Genomic DNA, 16,831 nt, shown 5'->3' with positions numbered 1-16,831 from the left:
AATTTGATGTGGTTACACAACTATTCAATTACACTCTATCTATCATCCCTAATTTGCTTATACCATGTTAGCATCTGTTCCATGTGTGACAGAAACAAATGTTTTAAAAGTCTGTCACTGAATGCAAGCCACAGAGGAAAAACTAATGTAATAACGCTCTACATTTAAGCAGCTGAACACATGTTCTAATAAACCTCTCACTGAAACATGAGGATCGTGGGTGTGACTCACTAGAGGAAAGATTGTTAAAAGAGGAAGCAACTAAAAATGTCATTTTTTTCCTTTCTACTCTCATGAGAGCAGGAGACAAGTTAGCCTCAAGCCATTGTGTGCGCCTGTTTTCTCTTCCAGATTTAGAGATATAATTATAATAGATGTCGAGTGTGGGTTTTTTTGTTTTTTAAATCAGCCATGAGTGGAAACTACTACATTGTGCTAAGGAAAGAAAAGGAAATTAATGTCTCTTTTGGTTCTTAACTTCCCTCTTTCTACAAAAACAGATGGAGTATAAAAAACAAGATTACAAAACTGCAGATGTCAGGATTTAATGAACAATACAATATGATGTAATTGAAGTAACTGAGAATGATTTAATCAGGACATAGAGATGCTTAATTACCAGAGTAATTAAGGACAAACTGAAAGAACCAACTGAGTGGAACAGGAGGAGATACGGTCATGGTGAGGGAGGACATTGCACCTAAAGAAAGAAATGAGTATTGGCTGAGATGCTTTGCAGTGACTTTGATGCAGAATAACCACAAAAAGAAAATATACATGACTTACACTTAGGGCCTGATCCAAAGTTTTATGATCTCGATGGAAGTCTCACCATCAACTTCAACAGGCTTTGGATCATAACATTAAACAATAGAATCATTTGGGCAAAAATTACTTAATATTTTATCTACGGCCTGATCTAAGGTCACTGAAGTCTATGGGAAGACTCCCATGGGATCAGTGGCTCTCAAACTTACTTGATCAGCACCCCCTCCCCCCATTCTTTGTATCTGTTGTTGTTCATGGCCCTCTGGCCCAAGTACATATACTGCCACCCAGCTCTGAAGGCAGTGCTGCATCAGCAGTGGTACAGAAGGCTGGCAATGTGAAAAAGATATTCATGAATATCACTTTTCTCAGCAGACTTAGTGCCCCATGGGTATCCTTCATTCTGCACTATTGCCCTGGCGCTGACAAAGCCCTGCTGCCTCCACCTAAGGGACTGGGGAAGAAGGTGAGCTAAAGCTCATGTGGCAGGATTTGGGCTATCCCCCTTATTCCCACCTATTGCATGAGCACTAGCCACCTGGGACAAACACCCCAGAAAGAAAAAAAAAACATAGCTCGTGCCTCCACTGACACATCCCCATGGCACTCTAGTTCATTCCTCTGCTAGTAGCTGGATTTTAAACTAAACACATTCAAGGGTGCTTACTGAGTCGTAAATGAAAGCCGATTCCTCTTCACCTTCTTGCAAATGTGTTTTATGGTTTAGCTGATTTTCCTATAATAGCATTGTCCCCACAAAATAATACAAACTTCCTTGTTTCAATCTGACACGCTCTTGTTTTTGGAGTAACAAGAAAAGTTATGTTTCCTCTGTCCTTATAGGTTAATGCTACAGACTAAACACATTTCTCTCCCCATCAATTAGTAAAGCTTTTAGCAGGCTGGCCAGCAGCCTGGCTCAGTTTTGGCTCATGGTGGGTCCAGGACCTATCTTTGCTGTGGCTCTGCATTTAAAGTGTATTAGGAGTTGGGCAGGCAGGCAGCCTGGCTCTAGGGTTGCCAGGTGTCCGGTACTGACCCAGATAGTCCGGTATTTTTGCCTCCTGTCCGGTAAAAAAAATCAGAAAATACCAGACACCTAAAATATCCGGTATTTTCTGATTTTTTTCCTTGCCAGGAGGCAAAAATACCAGACACCTGGCAACCCTACACACACTCAGCAACCGAACCCAGTCCCTCCTCCCCCAGACCTCCCTCTTACCTGGCTCGGATCAGGAAAACAAGATGGCCACCGGCAAAAAGCCTCAAAGGCTTTTCTTAAAGGGGCCATGCTTTTTTATTATTATTATTTTTTTTTGCTTAATAACTCTCAGGGATCCCCCCCCCCCCCCACAACAACTTTGGTCTCCCCCCCTTTTTTCCCCTCAACTGAATTTTTTCCCCAGTGTTTTTTTTGGGGGGGGAGGGGAGTATTTGGTATTTTTGGTTAAACCATCTGGCAACCCTACCTGGCTCAGTTCCAGTTCAAACCAGGTCCAGGAGCTCAGATCTGCCCCTGCCCACCCCCGCCAAGACAGGGGCTGCTGCCACCCACACTGCTGCCTCTTTATCAGAGGCAGCAGCATAGGGCGGCAAGCAGCCAGTCTGCAAGAGGAGCTAGTTTTTAAACTGGCTCCCCTCATGGACTAGCTCCAGCCTAGCACTCCACACTGCTGCTGGCCCTGCCCCCAGGGACTATAGAGTAGTCAACTAACTGATAAGAATTCAATTAACCAATATTTAACATCCCTAATCAGAACCCAATGGAATAAGGTAGGCCTGGGTCCTTCTACCCCTCATAGGTTCTTTGGCCTCGCTGCCCGGAGGACAATGGCAGCTCCCTAATCTCTGACTCCTAGGCCTTGCTACCTGACCACGCGACATCACATTCAACAAAGGAAGGCATTCTCCCCTGTAATGTGGTCACAGTTTTTTCCCCACCCATCAGGGAGGGAGACCACTTCCCCTCTCTCCAATGCTTGTGGGGCAAGTCAGTTCAGGGGGGAATTAGCTGACAGTTCTGGCCTACAGTCAGGCTGAGCAGCAGACAATCTATATGCCTGGAGGCTCAATCAGGGACAGTGCAGTAAACAGTTAATGTCTCTGGCCTACAATCAGGTAGAATGATGCAGCAGTCTAGCAGGATCAGCTCTCTGGTAGGACAGAGGGTCAGCAAAACTGTCTGGTGTCCTTGCTTGGGCAGGCAACCAATGCAGATTCTTGGCCTAAAGGTGGGGAGGCTGCCACCCTCTGCGGTGAGGTGGTAGGAGGGATTGGCACAGGCCCACATGAATCCACTGCATCCCAGTTCAGGCCATAACATGACATATCCCTGAGAGACGTAAGAATCTTGTGTGGAAGGGTTTCTTTTTTGGGAAAAACGGAAGTGGCTACACTGCTTCCTTTTGTGCAAAATCCTCTTGCACAAAAAGAATCCGCAGAAAATATGCTAATGATGTCGTGACTCATGCTAATGAATCCCTCATTCGCATATTTTCTGCCACAAAAACTTGCAGTGTAGACAAAGCCACAGCGAAAAGAGAATAGGTCTGAAAGCTGATATTCCCTTATTACAGTTCAGGGCAGCAACATTTGTGCTGTCCCTCTTTGTTCCTTTAAGGACACCCACTCTAGACTCCTGTCTCTCTCCCACTCCTGATGGGGTTTTTCCCCCAGGCTTCTGAGTTCCCTGCCTATGCTGAGAGACTCCCAGCATACCAGACTGTTTAAACATGCTACCATCTGTGCTCTGCTTTCTCTTCAAGAGGCTAGGAACAGCACAATTGCCAGAAGTTTGATGCTATCATCCAGATCTTTATAAGCAAGCAATTTATTCTTAAGGTAAAAGCATTACAGAAAAAAACACATAAAAACAATGTAAGTTCCTATAAGAATAGTATAAGCTAACTAGCAGTGACCCGTCAGTCATACAAAGCTCTAATCGGTCAAGTCTTCCGACCTCTCCATAGGGATTGATGTCCTACCTCAGACAGATGTTCCTATCCATATCATTGCTGGATAAGAAAGAATCAGTTTAAACTTGTAGAACAGTAATAGAGATGTAGCCGTGTTAGTCTGGTCTTGTTGAAACAAAAGACAGGACCTATGCAGCACTTTAAAGACTAACAAGATGGTTTATTAGGTGATGAGCTTTCATGGGCCAGACCCACTTCCTCAATTTGATCTGAGGAAGTGGGTCTGGCCCATGAAAGCTCATCACTTAATAAACCATCTTGTTAGTCTTTAAAGTGCTACACAGTCCTGCTTTTTGTTTCAGTTTAAACTTGGGCTTTTTATTCAAAAGTCACTTCTTTGCCTGTTGGCCTCTGAAGAATCCAGTTTGACTGGGTACATATGAGCCAGCTCTGGAGGTGAGCTGCTGTAGTAAGCCTCCCCTGCGGAATTACATACAATCCCTAGCACACAATGGTACATAAATGTAATAAAGTAAGATCGCCCAAAGATATTGCAGGAAATTGCCGTATCTGTCACAACCTTCACAGAGAATGTCCTTCCTCTCTTCTACACCCATCAAATGCTGGTCTGGATTAGCTCAAGTTTGTGTAATTTCCTGTTTAAAATATATGTTTTACTCTAGGCCAGACTGAATGAACCTGGAGCAGGGTTTTGGACCACATTCTAACAAAAGTTATCAGTTTCCCACTTCCTCTTCTGTTCACAATCACACAGGCCAATTCATTCTTCCATGTAGAATTACACAAACCATTTTCTCTCCCTTTTCTGACAGCAAAATGGCTACATGGCAACAGAAGCAACTGCGTACTTGAAAAACCAGGAAAGCATTAGGTTAGCTTTCACTGAGTGCTCAATACCTACGCTTCTTAACTGCTTTTGAAAATCTCACCCTTAAAATAGTTTTAACTTATTTCAATGTGTTTTAGTGTGAGAAATAAGGAGAACCAATGTCATGGGCCTTGTCCCTTCTCTGTGGGCCACTAGCATTTGGTGCATGGATCACAATTGGGAAACCCCAGTTCTAGACAGTTAATAGGTTTTATATGCAGAACAGTAAATGTGCAGCACCAAATATTTGTTACAAACCAGTAAAAGAAAAAGGAAAGAAAGAAAGAAAGTGCAAGGTGTCATAGCACAGAGGATAGAGAAAATGTTTAATTAAAGTTTTGCAATCAGCTTTTTTTTTAAATATCTTGGTAATTCAGCTTGAAAGTACCTTCAGTAGTAGCTATATTGCAGTTATAAATGCAAAATGTTAAGAACAAATCTGTGGATAGAGGAAAGTTTTAACACCACCTTCCTGGAATTTTATGATTTAGCTAAATTTCTTAGAAACCTTGTTTTCAAATCAAGCAAGTAATTAAAATCCACCACACTCAACCTTACTAATTTGCAGCTAATGACAGGAAGGCCCACAATGAATTACTAAATTATGAGGATTATTGAATAAGCAAACAATAAAATCACCAGTATCCAGCATCACAAATTTTCCAGTATATATTTGAGAAGTGTAATCTAGTTTTAAATCTCTATTTCAATGCTTCCCTGTGTACTTACAAATGTTCTGTATTATAATTTATTACCAGAATAAACCTGAAGTACCATGAGACCTCGATACAGTGTTTTGCTATTTTATCACTGCTGTGAAGTGGAGAGTATCAGATTGATGAAACATGGGTTAATTCATATCTACTATGTTCTGAAACTGTGTTAATGATCACTTTTTTTTTTGCCCACATTTATCATAACCATCACTGCAGTATCTAAGAGCCTTAATTTAGCATCCCAACATAAGAAGAATGTTGTGGATTCTTTCAAAACATTTCAATATTTGGAGGAAAAGCAACTTAGCAAACATACCACTGGTTTGAATTCGGTCACTTGCCACAGAAGCCAGTCTTCATTTAGTGTATACAGGGCTTTGCAAGTGATTACATCTACTGGACCTTTGTTTATCCTCTGATTGAGGGCAGTCACAAGCTTATAAAATGGTTCTCCAACTGTCTCCTAAGAAATAAAACCAAACACACTCAAACAACAGCTTTAGCTCTTTTTCTGCATTTCCACTGAATCTGTAGTGGGACATCAACAATCTGAAGCCAATCAAATTAACTTCCTTTTTGGCCAAGTTGCGCAGCTGTCTAACAATTAAAAATAATTTCTGTCCAGATTTATCTGCTCTTTTGTAAGTCCTCTTCCCTTTCTCTTAATTCAATGGTAAGAGTCAGCTGGAGCTCTCAGAAGGTCCGGCCACCTTTTCCTAGCTACAAGGGATCCAACCACCCCAAGCTACCCATTGCTCCTCAGCCCCACGAAGAGGGTTGGAGGTGAAAGACAGGATTCCTCTGACTCTCCTCTAGCTCTATATTTGGTTCCTGGGAAAAAGGCTTAGGTCACTAGGCTCAAACCACCTTGTGGCTGTACTAGTAATAAACACCCTCTTGCAGGCCCTAAGGCAAACAACATGACTTCCCTGCAGAATAGGGCATGGGAGAGACGTCATCATATCAGTACACAAAATAACCCCAAACAATAAAATTGTACACAATATGCAACCAAATAGGCTAAATTAAACATACTGTAAAAGAAGAGAGCTAATTTCCCCCTAACCTTTTACAGTTCTATTAATCATAGAGTTATCTGTAACAAGAACAGGTAAAAAATTCGAACAGAAGTCAGGTTTTCAAAATGACAGTGTCCCTTTAAAATCTCTCAAAGCATAGTTCTACAGTAGCTTCAAGGAAGAATGCAATGTGTACCCTCTAACTAAAAGTGACTCTTGATAAGAAAATATTGATGGGATTTGGATTAATAATATGTAAACCACCAGAAGAAAATGTTGACTAATCACAGTTAACTCACATGATTAACTCAAAAATTAATCACAATTAAGGCACTGTTAACTAATAAACCGCCAAGTGAAATTTATTGAATATTTTTGATTTTTTCTACATTTTCAGATATAGATTGAACCTCTCTAGTCTAACACACTTGGGACCTGACCAATGCTGAACCAGAGAATTTGCCAGACCACGGGAGGTCAATATTGTCTAGCATTACCAATGCTTCTGCTGATTTCTGGACTCTTAGAAGACATTTAGGGGTAAATCAGAGCTAAATAACAGCACAGATCCAGGACTGACAGCTGTAAACAAACTTTATGGGACCATGGGAAACTTGGCCAAGCCCAGGATAAGTGGACATCTGGCTAACTAAAATCATACTGTACCACAGATAGTGCTGAAACAGAGAGGTTCAACCTGCATATTGATTTCTATTTCAACACAGAATACAAAGTGTACAGTGCTGACTTTATATTATTTTTATTATAAATCTTTGCATTGTAAAAATTATAAACAGAATAGAATTCTTTAGTCCATCTCAAACAAGTATTATAGCGCAGAGGTTTTCAAACTCTGGATTGTGACTTGTAAGGGCAAGCTGCTAGCTGGATGTACGATGCTTTGGTTATCTGCATCTCTGCAGAAACTGGTGATCGCTGCTCCCATTGGCTGCAAATCATCATTACTGGTCAATGGGAGCTGCAGAAAGTAATATCCCCATCCACACGGTTTCCCACAACTTCCACTGGTCATGAATGGCGATCTACTGCCAACAGGGGCTGTGATCGCCTGTACCTGTAGAAGCACAGATAAATAAAGCATCTCATGGCCAGCTAGTAGCTTGCCCTTAAAAGCCGTGACCCTTTGAAAACCCCTGCTATAGTGGAATCTCTTCATTGTGCAAGTGAATCTTTGAAATGTAGATTTTTTTTTACATAACTGCACTCAAAACTAAAACAGAAAATTATAGAGCCTACAATTTCACTTAGCTCTGCTTCTTGCTCAGCCAAGTGCTAAGACAAACAAGTTTGTTTGCATTTACGGGAGATAATGCTGCTTTCTTCTTATTTACAATATCACCTGAAAGTGAGAACAGACATTTGCATGGAACTTTTGTAGCCAGCTTTGTATGGTATGTGCCAGATATCTTACACATTCATAGGCCTCTTCATGCTTTGGCCACCACCCAAAAGACATCCTTTCATATTGATAAAGCTCATTAAATATAATGTATTAATTAAATTTGTTACTGGACTTCTTGGGGAGAATTGTATGTATCCTGTTCTGTTTTACCCACATTCTGCCATACAGTTCATATTATAGCAGTCTCAGATAATGATTCAGCACACACTTTCACAGCAGATTTGGCAAAACAAAAAGAAGGTACCAAGATGTGATTTCTAAAAATAGCTACATCACTTGACCCAAGGTTAAAGAATCTGAAATGTTGTCCAAAATCTCAGAGAGATGTGATGTGAAGCCTGCTTTCAGAAGTCTTAGAAGAGAAACACTGTGATGCGGCCATTAGAGGACCCAAACCACCAGAAAAGAAAATCAACCTTCTGCTGGTGGCATCTGACTCAGATGATGAAAATGTGCCTTCTGCTCTGCTTTGGACCATTATCAGATAGAACCTGCCATCAGCATGAATATATTTTCTCTGGAATGGTGGATGAAGCATGAAGAGACACACAAATCTTTAGCACATCTGACACAAATATCTTGTGATGTCAGCTACAACAGTATTATGCAAATGCCTGTTTTCCTTTTCAGGTAACATTGTAAAGAATAAGCGGACAGTATTATCTCCTGCAAATTGTAACCTAACTTGTTTGTTGTAGCAATTGTCCAAACAAGAAATCAGCATGCTCTGTTGAAAATATTCATCATTCTAGTGTCTGAGTAAAAGATGTCAAACTTACCCGAAGAAAACCAGAAAGGCAAATAGACATCCAGTTTGTCAGGAGTTTTTCTACAACAGATTCTGTGCGCCTTAGCATGAGCTTAGGTTGCGTGTTGCTAGACTGCTCCATCAAGTCCCTGGTCAAGACTTCTAGAATATGGGTTAGGTAGACTAGTTTACTTTGTAGTGCAATAGTCAAGAAGGATGCAAACAAGCACCTGGTTACACAAAATAAAAAAGTCATAGCTAAAAGGTTTGGAATTTGCTTTTTGAATAATCTAAGACAATATAAAGGTGATCCTAAGCCTTTCAAAACAGCTTATAGCAAAATTATTTCAAAGAAACATTCACCTTTCAATTAAGCCTGTATGCTGAACCTTCATTTTTAGATACCCGAACACTCACCACTAAAGTCCATATAAAATTTAAAGTACACATTTAAATTTAAAAGGATTATCCTATCCAGCAATTTAAAAAAAATGTATTACATGTATCCGAATTTAATTCTGAAGACAAATAGCTTCCATGTCACTGAAAGAAAAGTTCCAAATTATAAAAAAAAAAAAAAAAAACTGTTTGCTCTGAAGTGAGGTATTTTGCTGGTTCAGAACCTAACCAACAAGCATTTATAAATCTTCTGATTGCATTTTAGTGGATTGCTGCATGATGAAGAAGGTAGAAAAATACTTTGGAAAAGCTTAAATCTCCTTTGTATGTTGTGAAAACTATACTTGTGTGTCATAATCCAGCTTGTTTTTCTTTTAATTTTAGGGGTTGAAGATCAGAAGGTTTAATCATACTATACCTGTCTTTCACAGAGAAACTTTTCTGTTTTTCAAGGGTGTGAATGAGTGTGACAAGAACATTCTTGTTACAAATTAAAGCATGCAACATGGTGAGGCTTTCATCCTTTTGCTTGTGATCTCTGCTCTAGAAAAGTTAAATAAAAATAAAGCAAATTAAAGTTGGGTAGAACATGTCCTTAATTTTTAGAAATGAGAGTAAACAACACACAAGATTAAATCCTGGACCCACTGACATCAATGGGTGTTTTGCCAATGTCAATAGGGTCAAGTTTTCACCCAGAGCGTATCTGTATATATGTGTACATACGTACATATGTACGTACGTGCGCACGCACACACACACACGCACACAGAGGCAGTGTGCCTACAGTTAAAGTTGCCTGATACTTCCCATTACCAATACTGTTTTCATATACAGGCAGTCCCCGAGTTACGCGGATCCGACTTATGTCGGATCTGCACTTATGAACGGGGCTTTCTCGCCCCGGAGCTCACAGGCAGCGGGACCGCCCAGAGCGCAGCGGTCCCGCCACCTCGACCTCCGGGGCAAGAAAAGTTGCTCCAGGTGCCCCTGGTCTGCTGGGGACCGTCTCCAGCAGACCAGGGACACCTGGAGCAAAGCCGGGGAGGTGGAGGAGTTCTGCGCCTCTGAGGCTTTGCTCTGGCAAAGCCTCAGAGGCGTGGGACTCCACTGCCGCTGCGGCTTTGCTCCCAGTGTCCCTGGTCTGCTGAAGACGGTCCCCAGCAGACCAGAGGCACCGGGAGCAAAACGGCAGCGGCGGCGGGGTCCCGCGCCTCTGAGGCTTTGCCACAACAAAGCCTCAGAGGCGCGGGACCCCTCCGCTTCCCCAGCTTTGCTCCGGGTGTCCCTGGTCTGCTGGGGGGGGGGGCACAGCTAGTGCGCCCCTCCCCAGCAGACCAGGCTTTTGTTGTGGACCCTGGGGTAGAGCAGCTGGGGTGCTGCCGGGTTGGTCCTGCAGGGACCTACCTGGCAGCCCAGCTGTTCTGTCCCAGGCTCGAGATTCAGCTGCTGTTGAAACCTGTAGTCAGCCCCTGGTCAGTTTCAGCAGCAGCGGCTGAATCTGGAGCCAATTCCGACGTACATACAAATTCAACTTAAGAACAAACCTATAGTCCCTATCTTGTACGTAACCCGGAGACTGCCTGTATACGTCTATGTAACTGCAATATATACATAAAACCATGTGACTTTCCACTACATAGAAAGGAATGTAGAGAACATTTAATCTGACTGATCATTTGGAAGATGCTCTGATTCTATGGTGATGACCATAATCACATGTGGACAGAAAGAATAACCAATACATAAAAGAAAAATTACGTTACAAAAACTTACCGGTGGCACATTAGCGTGCATGTCTTCAATGAAAATGGATGCAAAGCCACCTGACTAAAATAAAAAACAGGTGATAGATTGCTGTTAGAAATATCAAAGACTAAACACATACCCAAGTTTATGTATTCTGCATTGTGATTTCTGCAAAGGTTCTGCCACATAACATATACCAAAGGTCAACTGCAAAGAGAAACTCAGGATTGAGCTAGGTCAGATTTATTGGTATGCTGCTGAATGCACTCAGCTCAGTCATGCTCTAAAATGCCATAGGAAAAACTGTTTAAAAATCTGCTACTTTTCCAGGTATGCGTACAACCTAGGATGCATTATTCCAGGATATCACTATACAGTGGTATGAATCTTCTGGATGACAGTCAGGGACCCCTTTGTCTTAGCCAATTTTTGAGTTTTCTCTACAGTTATTATTGCTGCTGACACTTTTCATACACTTGCCATCCATGGATCTCGAAGTTCAGTATAGCTTCCCACAAATCAGTATAAATAAACCACAGAGGAAACATAGGGGACTCTGGGTCCCACTAACACCTGGCCAGCACTATGCTGCAAACCTTGCTTGCTGTCAGCAGAAGCATCCCAAGCATACGTGTTAAAAGAGATCAGTTTCCTAACTGCCTTAGCAGCAGGAGTTAGCAGAGCTTCACAGTCCATGAAGTTCTGACATCAGTACTGTATCTTTGGCCTGCAAACTCATTCATACATGAGTGTTAAATATAAAGACTAATGTAATAAGGTTTTTGAAAAAAATATATAAATAGCAAAACAAGCAATAGTTAAAGTACCAGAGTTAATGAAAATCAAAGCTGTAGCGGCTAGATATAGGGTTAAGTAACATAAGAAGCTGAAATATATGAGATAAGCATGGCATATGGCAGCTGTCACCCTGACCACTTTGATAACACATGACATATTCCACTCCCCATCCTGTTTATTTCACAAGAGTATTAAGATTTTTGTTGAGGAGTGAGCAGAAAGAACAGATGTACTCCTAAAAATAATAATATTTTCATGCTAATATCACTGGCAAAACAAAACAAAAGAAAAAAACGCAGAATTTATAGCAACAAGAGCCCTGCTATGATAGTCTCTCAGCTGCAGATTGGCACAACTTCCTTGGCGTTGGTGGAGTTATTTCTGTTTTACTCTGCTTTAATTTAAATCAATCTCTTATTTGAAAAGTTTTATGAATAATATTTAGTATTCATATTACAATTTCAATGTTGGATCCCACTGTACTATGACCTATACAAACCATCTAGGGCCACGTTCTCCTTTGAGCCAGCTATTCAAAGTATTTTAAAGTATTTAAAATCACAAAGTATTATGATGCTCTGAGAAAATTAGTTTGTATACCAGAGATGGGCAATAAAACAGCGGCGGTTCGCCAAGGCTAGCTTCTGGCAGGCCTCTATATTTATCTGCGCCTCTGCAGGCATGGGTCATTGCAGCTCCCATTGGCTGGGGCAGAGCCCTGGTGTACCGGGTCTGGCCTGCGAGCCAGTATTTCCCACCCCTGATGTATGCTAAAAACTCGTGGGCTTTGGTTATTCTCATAATATTAGCCAATTAGCCCGTCATAAGACAGGATTTTCAGGTCTCTCCTCCACGTCGGTCTTCTCTCCTGAGCCTCCGGTCTCTCGCTCCGTCTCTCTATGTCAATCTCTCTCCTCCTCCTATTGCCTCCCCACCTTTCTCCCCCACCTTCTACCTCTCTCTCCGTCTCTCTCTTTCTCTTCTCCCCCTCGTGCCTCTCACTCTCTCTGCTCTCCTCTGTTTCTGTCGGAGATGCATGCTCATCCAGGCCCCGTCCCCTGGGTGTGTACATCACTGCCCCGCCCCCTTCACCTCCCGCTGTGGTGCTCAGCTGACTTCTGCACCGCTCAGCCAGGCCGCCACGTGGGAGCAAGCGGCGCAAACGGCCTCCCTCTCTCTTCTCCTCCTACTGCCTCACCCTCTCTCTCTATCTCTCTCAGCTCTCAGCCGCCTCCTGCCTCTCTCTCCATCTCTCTCTCTTTCTCTTCTCCTCCTCCCACCTTTCACTCTGTGTTTCTCTTCTCCTCCTCCTGCTGCATCTCTCTCACTCACTCTCTGGCTGTCCTCCGCCTCCTCCATTCTCCTCTCGGTCTCCTCCACATCCTCTGCGTCTACTCCGCTTTCCTCTTTTTGAATCCGGTGCCCTTTCCTGACTTCAGAGACGCATGCTCGTCCAGGCCCTGCCCCCTCCAGCTGTTACCTCTGGGCAGCACTGTTGCCTCCTGCCATGTCACTCGTCTGACTTCTGCGCTCCTCAGCCAAGCTGCCGCGTGGGGGCACATGGTGCAAGCGGCCATTTGGGGTCTGCGCTCCCCATGCAGCACAGGGCTGAACGGCGCAGAAATCAGCCGAGTGCCACGGCGGGAGGCAACAGCGCCACCCAGAAGGAACAGCCAGCATTTCAGCGTTACAGAGTCACAGACATTATATATGATAACTTTCAAAAAATATTGAAAGCTGGTATTTTCTTATACAATTTGGTATCATTCCAGATATTCCAGGGAAGTTATTTACCCCATTCTTCTCATGCTATTAAATGTCATGATGCCACAAGAAACACTCACCCCATTTCAGAAAATATATAAACACTTGCTTAAGCCAGCCCCTATTTAGGACAACATTATGGCATATGCTTAAAGTGGAACATGTGCTTAGTCAACAAGAAGTCCGGTGGCACCTTAAAGACTACTAGATTTATTCAGGTATAAGCTTTCATGGGCATAAAAGCTTTCTGGGTTTTTGCCCACATAAATCTGATAGTCTTTTAGGAGACACAAGATTCCTGGTTGTTTTTGCGGCTACAGACTAACACAGTTACCTCTCTGACACATGTGCTTAATGCAATCCTGAATTGGGACCACTGTCCATTCTCTAAACATTTCTGGCAGGTAATCTGTTATTTGAAACAATACATCAACATCCCTTTAGATTTCTAATTTCCTACTTTTAATTTAATTTACTGAAATTAATTCATATGCAGGCTTGTAAGAGAATTTTTAAGGACTCCTCTTCATCCTTCTGTTAGTTTAACAGTTTAAGTTAACTTAAGTTTTGTACAGGCCAGTGAGTGTGTGATAGATAAAAAGCAACAAATAAAATGCAGGTTTGGGAATGACAATCTAGCAAGACAAAGCAATGATAGAGTCTTATGTGGCACACAAAATCATTAAAACACATAGGGTATGTCTACACTACCCCGCTAGTTCGAACTAGCGGGGTAATGTATGCATACCGCACTTGCTAATGAAGCCCGGGATTTGAATTTCCCGGGCTTCATTAGCATAAGCGGGGAGCCGCCATTTTTAAATCCCCGCTGCTTCGAACCCCGTGTAGCGCGGCTACACGGGGCTCGAACTAGGTAGTTCGGACTAGGGTGCCTATTCCGAACTACCGGTACACCTCGTTTCACGAGGAGTAACGGTAGTTCGGAATAAGACCCTAGTCCGAACTACCTAGTTCGAGCCCCGTGTAGCCGCGCTACACGGGGTTCGAAGCAGCGGGGATTTAAAAATGGCGGCTCCCCGCTTATGCTAATGAAGCCCGGGAAATTCAAATCCCGGGCTTCATTAGCAAGTGCGGTATGCATACATTACCCCGCTAGTTCGAACTAGCGGGGTAGTGTAGACATACCCATAGATATTAAGAGAACTCTATGGTACTTTTAATTAAAAAATTAGACTTAGAGCATATAAAGTTGTAAAGAACCTACAATCAATAGATCTAAATACACCCCTGCAGTGTTTTCCCAGCACTATTCTACTGGGTTTGGAGTAGTATACAGGCAGTCCCCGAGTTACGCGGATCCGACTTATGTCGGATCCGCACTTACGAACGGGTCTCTCTCGCCCCGGAGCGCGCAGGCAGCGGGACCGCCCAGAGTGCAGCGGTCCCGCCACCTCGACCTCCGGGGCGAGAAAAGCTGCTCCGGGTGCCCGTGGTCTGCTGGGGACCGTCTCCAGCAGACCACGGACACCTGGAGCAAAGCCGGGGAGGCGGAGGGGTCCCGCGCTTCTGAGGCTTTGCTCTGGCTTTGCTGGCGGCTTTGCTCCCGGTGTCCCTGGTCTGCTGGAGATGGTCCCCAGCAGACCAGAGGCACCGGGAGCAAAGCCAGGGAGGTGGAGGGGTCCCGCGCCTCCCCGGCTTTGCCAGAGCAAAGCCTCAGAGGCGCGGGACCCCTCCGCCTCCCCGGCTTTGCTCCCAGTGTCCCTGGTCTGCTGGAGACGGTCCCCAGCAGACCAGAGGCACCGGGAGCAAAGCCGGGGAGGCGGAGGGGACTGCCTGTACAAGGTTTCCTGAGAAAATCATATACAATTACAGGGTGGTACTTATACAAGCTATTTGGTCTTTACTTGACAATTACCTTCATTACTGTGGAAGGATTACACCTAAAAGACTAGCAATCATTTACCTCTGGGAAGAAAGTTCTAAGAGCAAAATGTTTGTAGTCGAGGAAGGGAACTGTTCCAAAATTATCCACCACATCTAACTGATCCATCTGTAGTTCTGCAAATCCTGAAATAACAACCCCTTGGAATGTTAGTTTAAATAACACAAAATTATCTTCACAATTAAAGCTTTCAATATGGTCTTGAAAAGATGTTCTTAAAAGCAATTTTAAGACGATGTATTATTTTTCTAGCTGAATTTCTGTGGCATGGAAATCCATGATTGGATGCATTTTTTTAATCTCCAGTTTTGCTGAAGTACACTGTTACATGTAATGCTATTAGCTTCTACTAAACACCAACATTAACAAGGAACTCGGATATTCACATTACAAACTATTCTATTTCCGTTTAATGGAGCCTATGAAACAAAAGATTTTAAAAATGCGAATCTCTTAAAACAAAAGAAAGCTGTGCAGACCTACCATCACGTATTTTCTTTCGAATGTCCCATTCTAACAGTTCGATTTGTTGACTCATTTTACGAGTTAACTGTTTGGATTTATACCTAGTTACTACGATTGCCACTTTAAAAAAAAGAGAGAAAATTGCATTAGCTACTGAATATTGAAATACAGGCAGTCCCCGGGTTACGTACAAGATAGGGACTGTAGGTTTGTTCTTAAGTTGAATTTGTATGTAAGTTGGAACTGGTACATATTGTAGGGGAAACTCTAGCCAAACATTTCTCCAGAGCTCAGTTTTATTCTCCCACCCCTCACTTCCCTCAGTCCTTTATTCTCAAGCTGAGGTGTCTGCTGAGAAAAGCCGCTCTGCGTCTTCCTGGTCTGCTGGGGGGGGGGGAGCGCTAGCTTCGCGTCTCCCTGGTCTGCTGGGGGGAAGCAGCTAGTGCGGGGTTGCCTCACCCCGTTTGTAAGTAGGGATCCGATGTAAGTCGGATCCATGTAACCCGGGGACTGCCTGTATGCCAAACAAATCTACTTTATATACCAATACTAACAATAAAACATCTAACTGATCCCATCTGTAGTTCTGCAAATCCTGAAATAACAACCCCTTGGAATGTTAGTTTAAATAACACAAAATTATCTTCACAATTAAAGCTTTCAATATGAGCTTGAAAAGATGTTCTCTGCTTCACCTCTTACCACTAATTCTCTGCTTCATCTCTTGCCACACCCTGTTCCTGCTCTGCTCCTCTATAGCTTTAGCCCAGACCTTGGCCTGTACCCAACCTTGTTCCTATCCTGTCCCAGCTTTGCTCCTGCCTCAGAACCAGCCCTGCTCCTGTCTTCCCTGATATCTGGTCATCTGGTTCCAACCGTTGGCACTGACTTCTGACTCCAACTCTGTCTCAACCCTTTTGGACTCTAACGTGTGTTATGGCCTTCGGCCCTAGGTCCTAATTCATATCTTGTCTTAACTCTTGGCTCTTAACTTTGGCTTTCAGACTCCGACCACCAAACCTGACTCCACTAGGCTTGACTGCTTACCCCACAGTCTGCTCACAATAGGATCCCATTGTGCAAGGCATTTTTTATGAGCATGCTCCTTTTATTTAGATTTCAGATTGATCAGGCTGACTTTTTTTTTTTTAAAACAGATACACTCAAATCTGCATACTAAGCAGAAGCATCTGACAAGACAGTGGGATAGCACTCCTCAAACTTGACTGATTTTACAAGAAAGAAAAATATTTTAAGTTGGCACATGTATTTCCA

General features: G+C 43.0%; 1 protein-coding gene across 2 annotated transcripts in view; it reads right to left on the bottom strand.

The window, feature by feature from the left end:
- Positions 1–16,831, bottom strand: part of PLXNC1 (plexin C1) — an 83,999-nt gene that overhangs the window by 12,772 nt on the left and 54,396 nt on the right. For both annotated transcript variants that reach the window (XM_075933330.1, XM_075933333.1), the window contains exons 16-21: positions 15,575–15,676; positions 15,113–15,216; positions 10,654–10,707; positions 9,296–9,420; positions 8,510–8,708; positions 5,605–5,751 (exon numbers count right to left, since the gene is read on the bottom strand). In XM_075933330.1, coding sequence (XP_075789445.1) covers positions 5,605–5,751; positions 8,510–8,708; positions 9,296–9,420; positions 10,654–10,707; positions 15,113–15,216; positions 15,575–15,676 — 731 coding nt within the window. The remainder of the gene's footprint in view (positions 1–5,604; positions 5,752–8,509; positions 8,709–9,295; positions 9,421–10,653; positions 10,708–15,112; positions 15,217–15,574; positions 15,677–16,831) is intronic.

The sequence above is a fragment of the Pelodiscus sinensis genome, chromosome 1 (assembly GCF_049634645.1).
Source record: "Pelodiscus sinensis isolate JC-2024 chromosome 1, ASM4963464v1, whole genome shotgun sequence".
Lineage (NCBI taxonomy): Eukaryota > Metazoa > Chordata > Testudines > Trionychidae > Pelodiscus > Pelodiscus sinensis.
The sequence above is the reverse complement of the archived record's forward strand: the minus strand, read 5'-3'. Positions and strand labels throughout refer to the sequence as shown.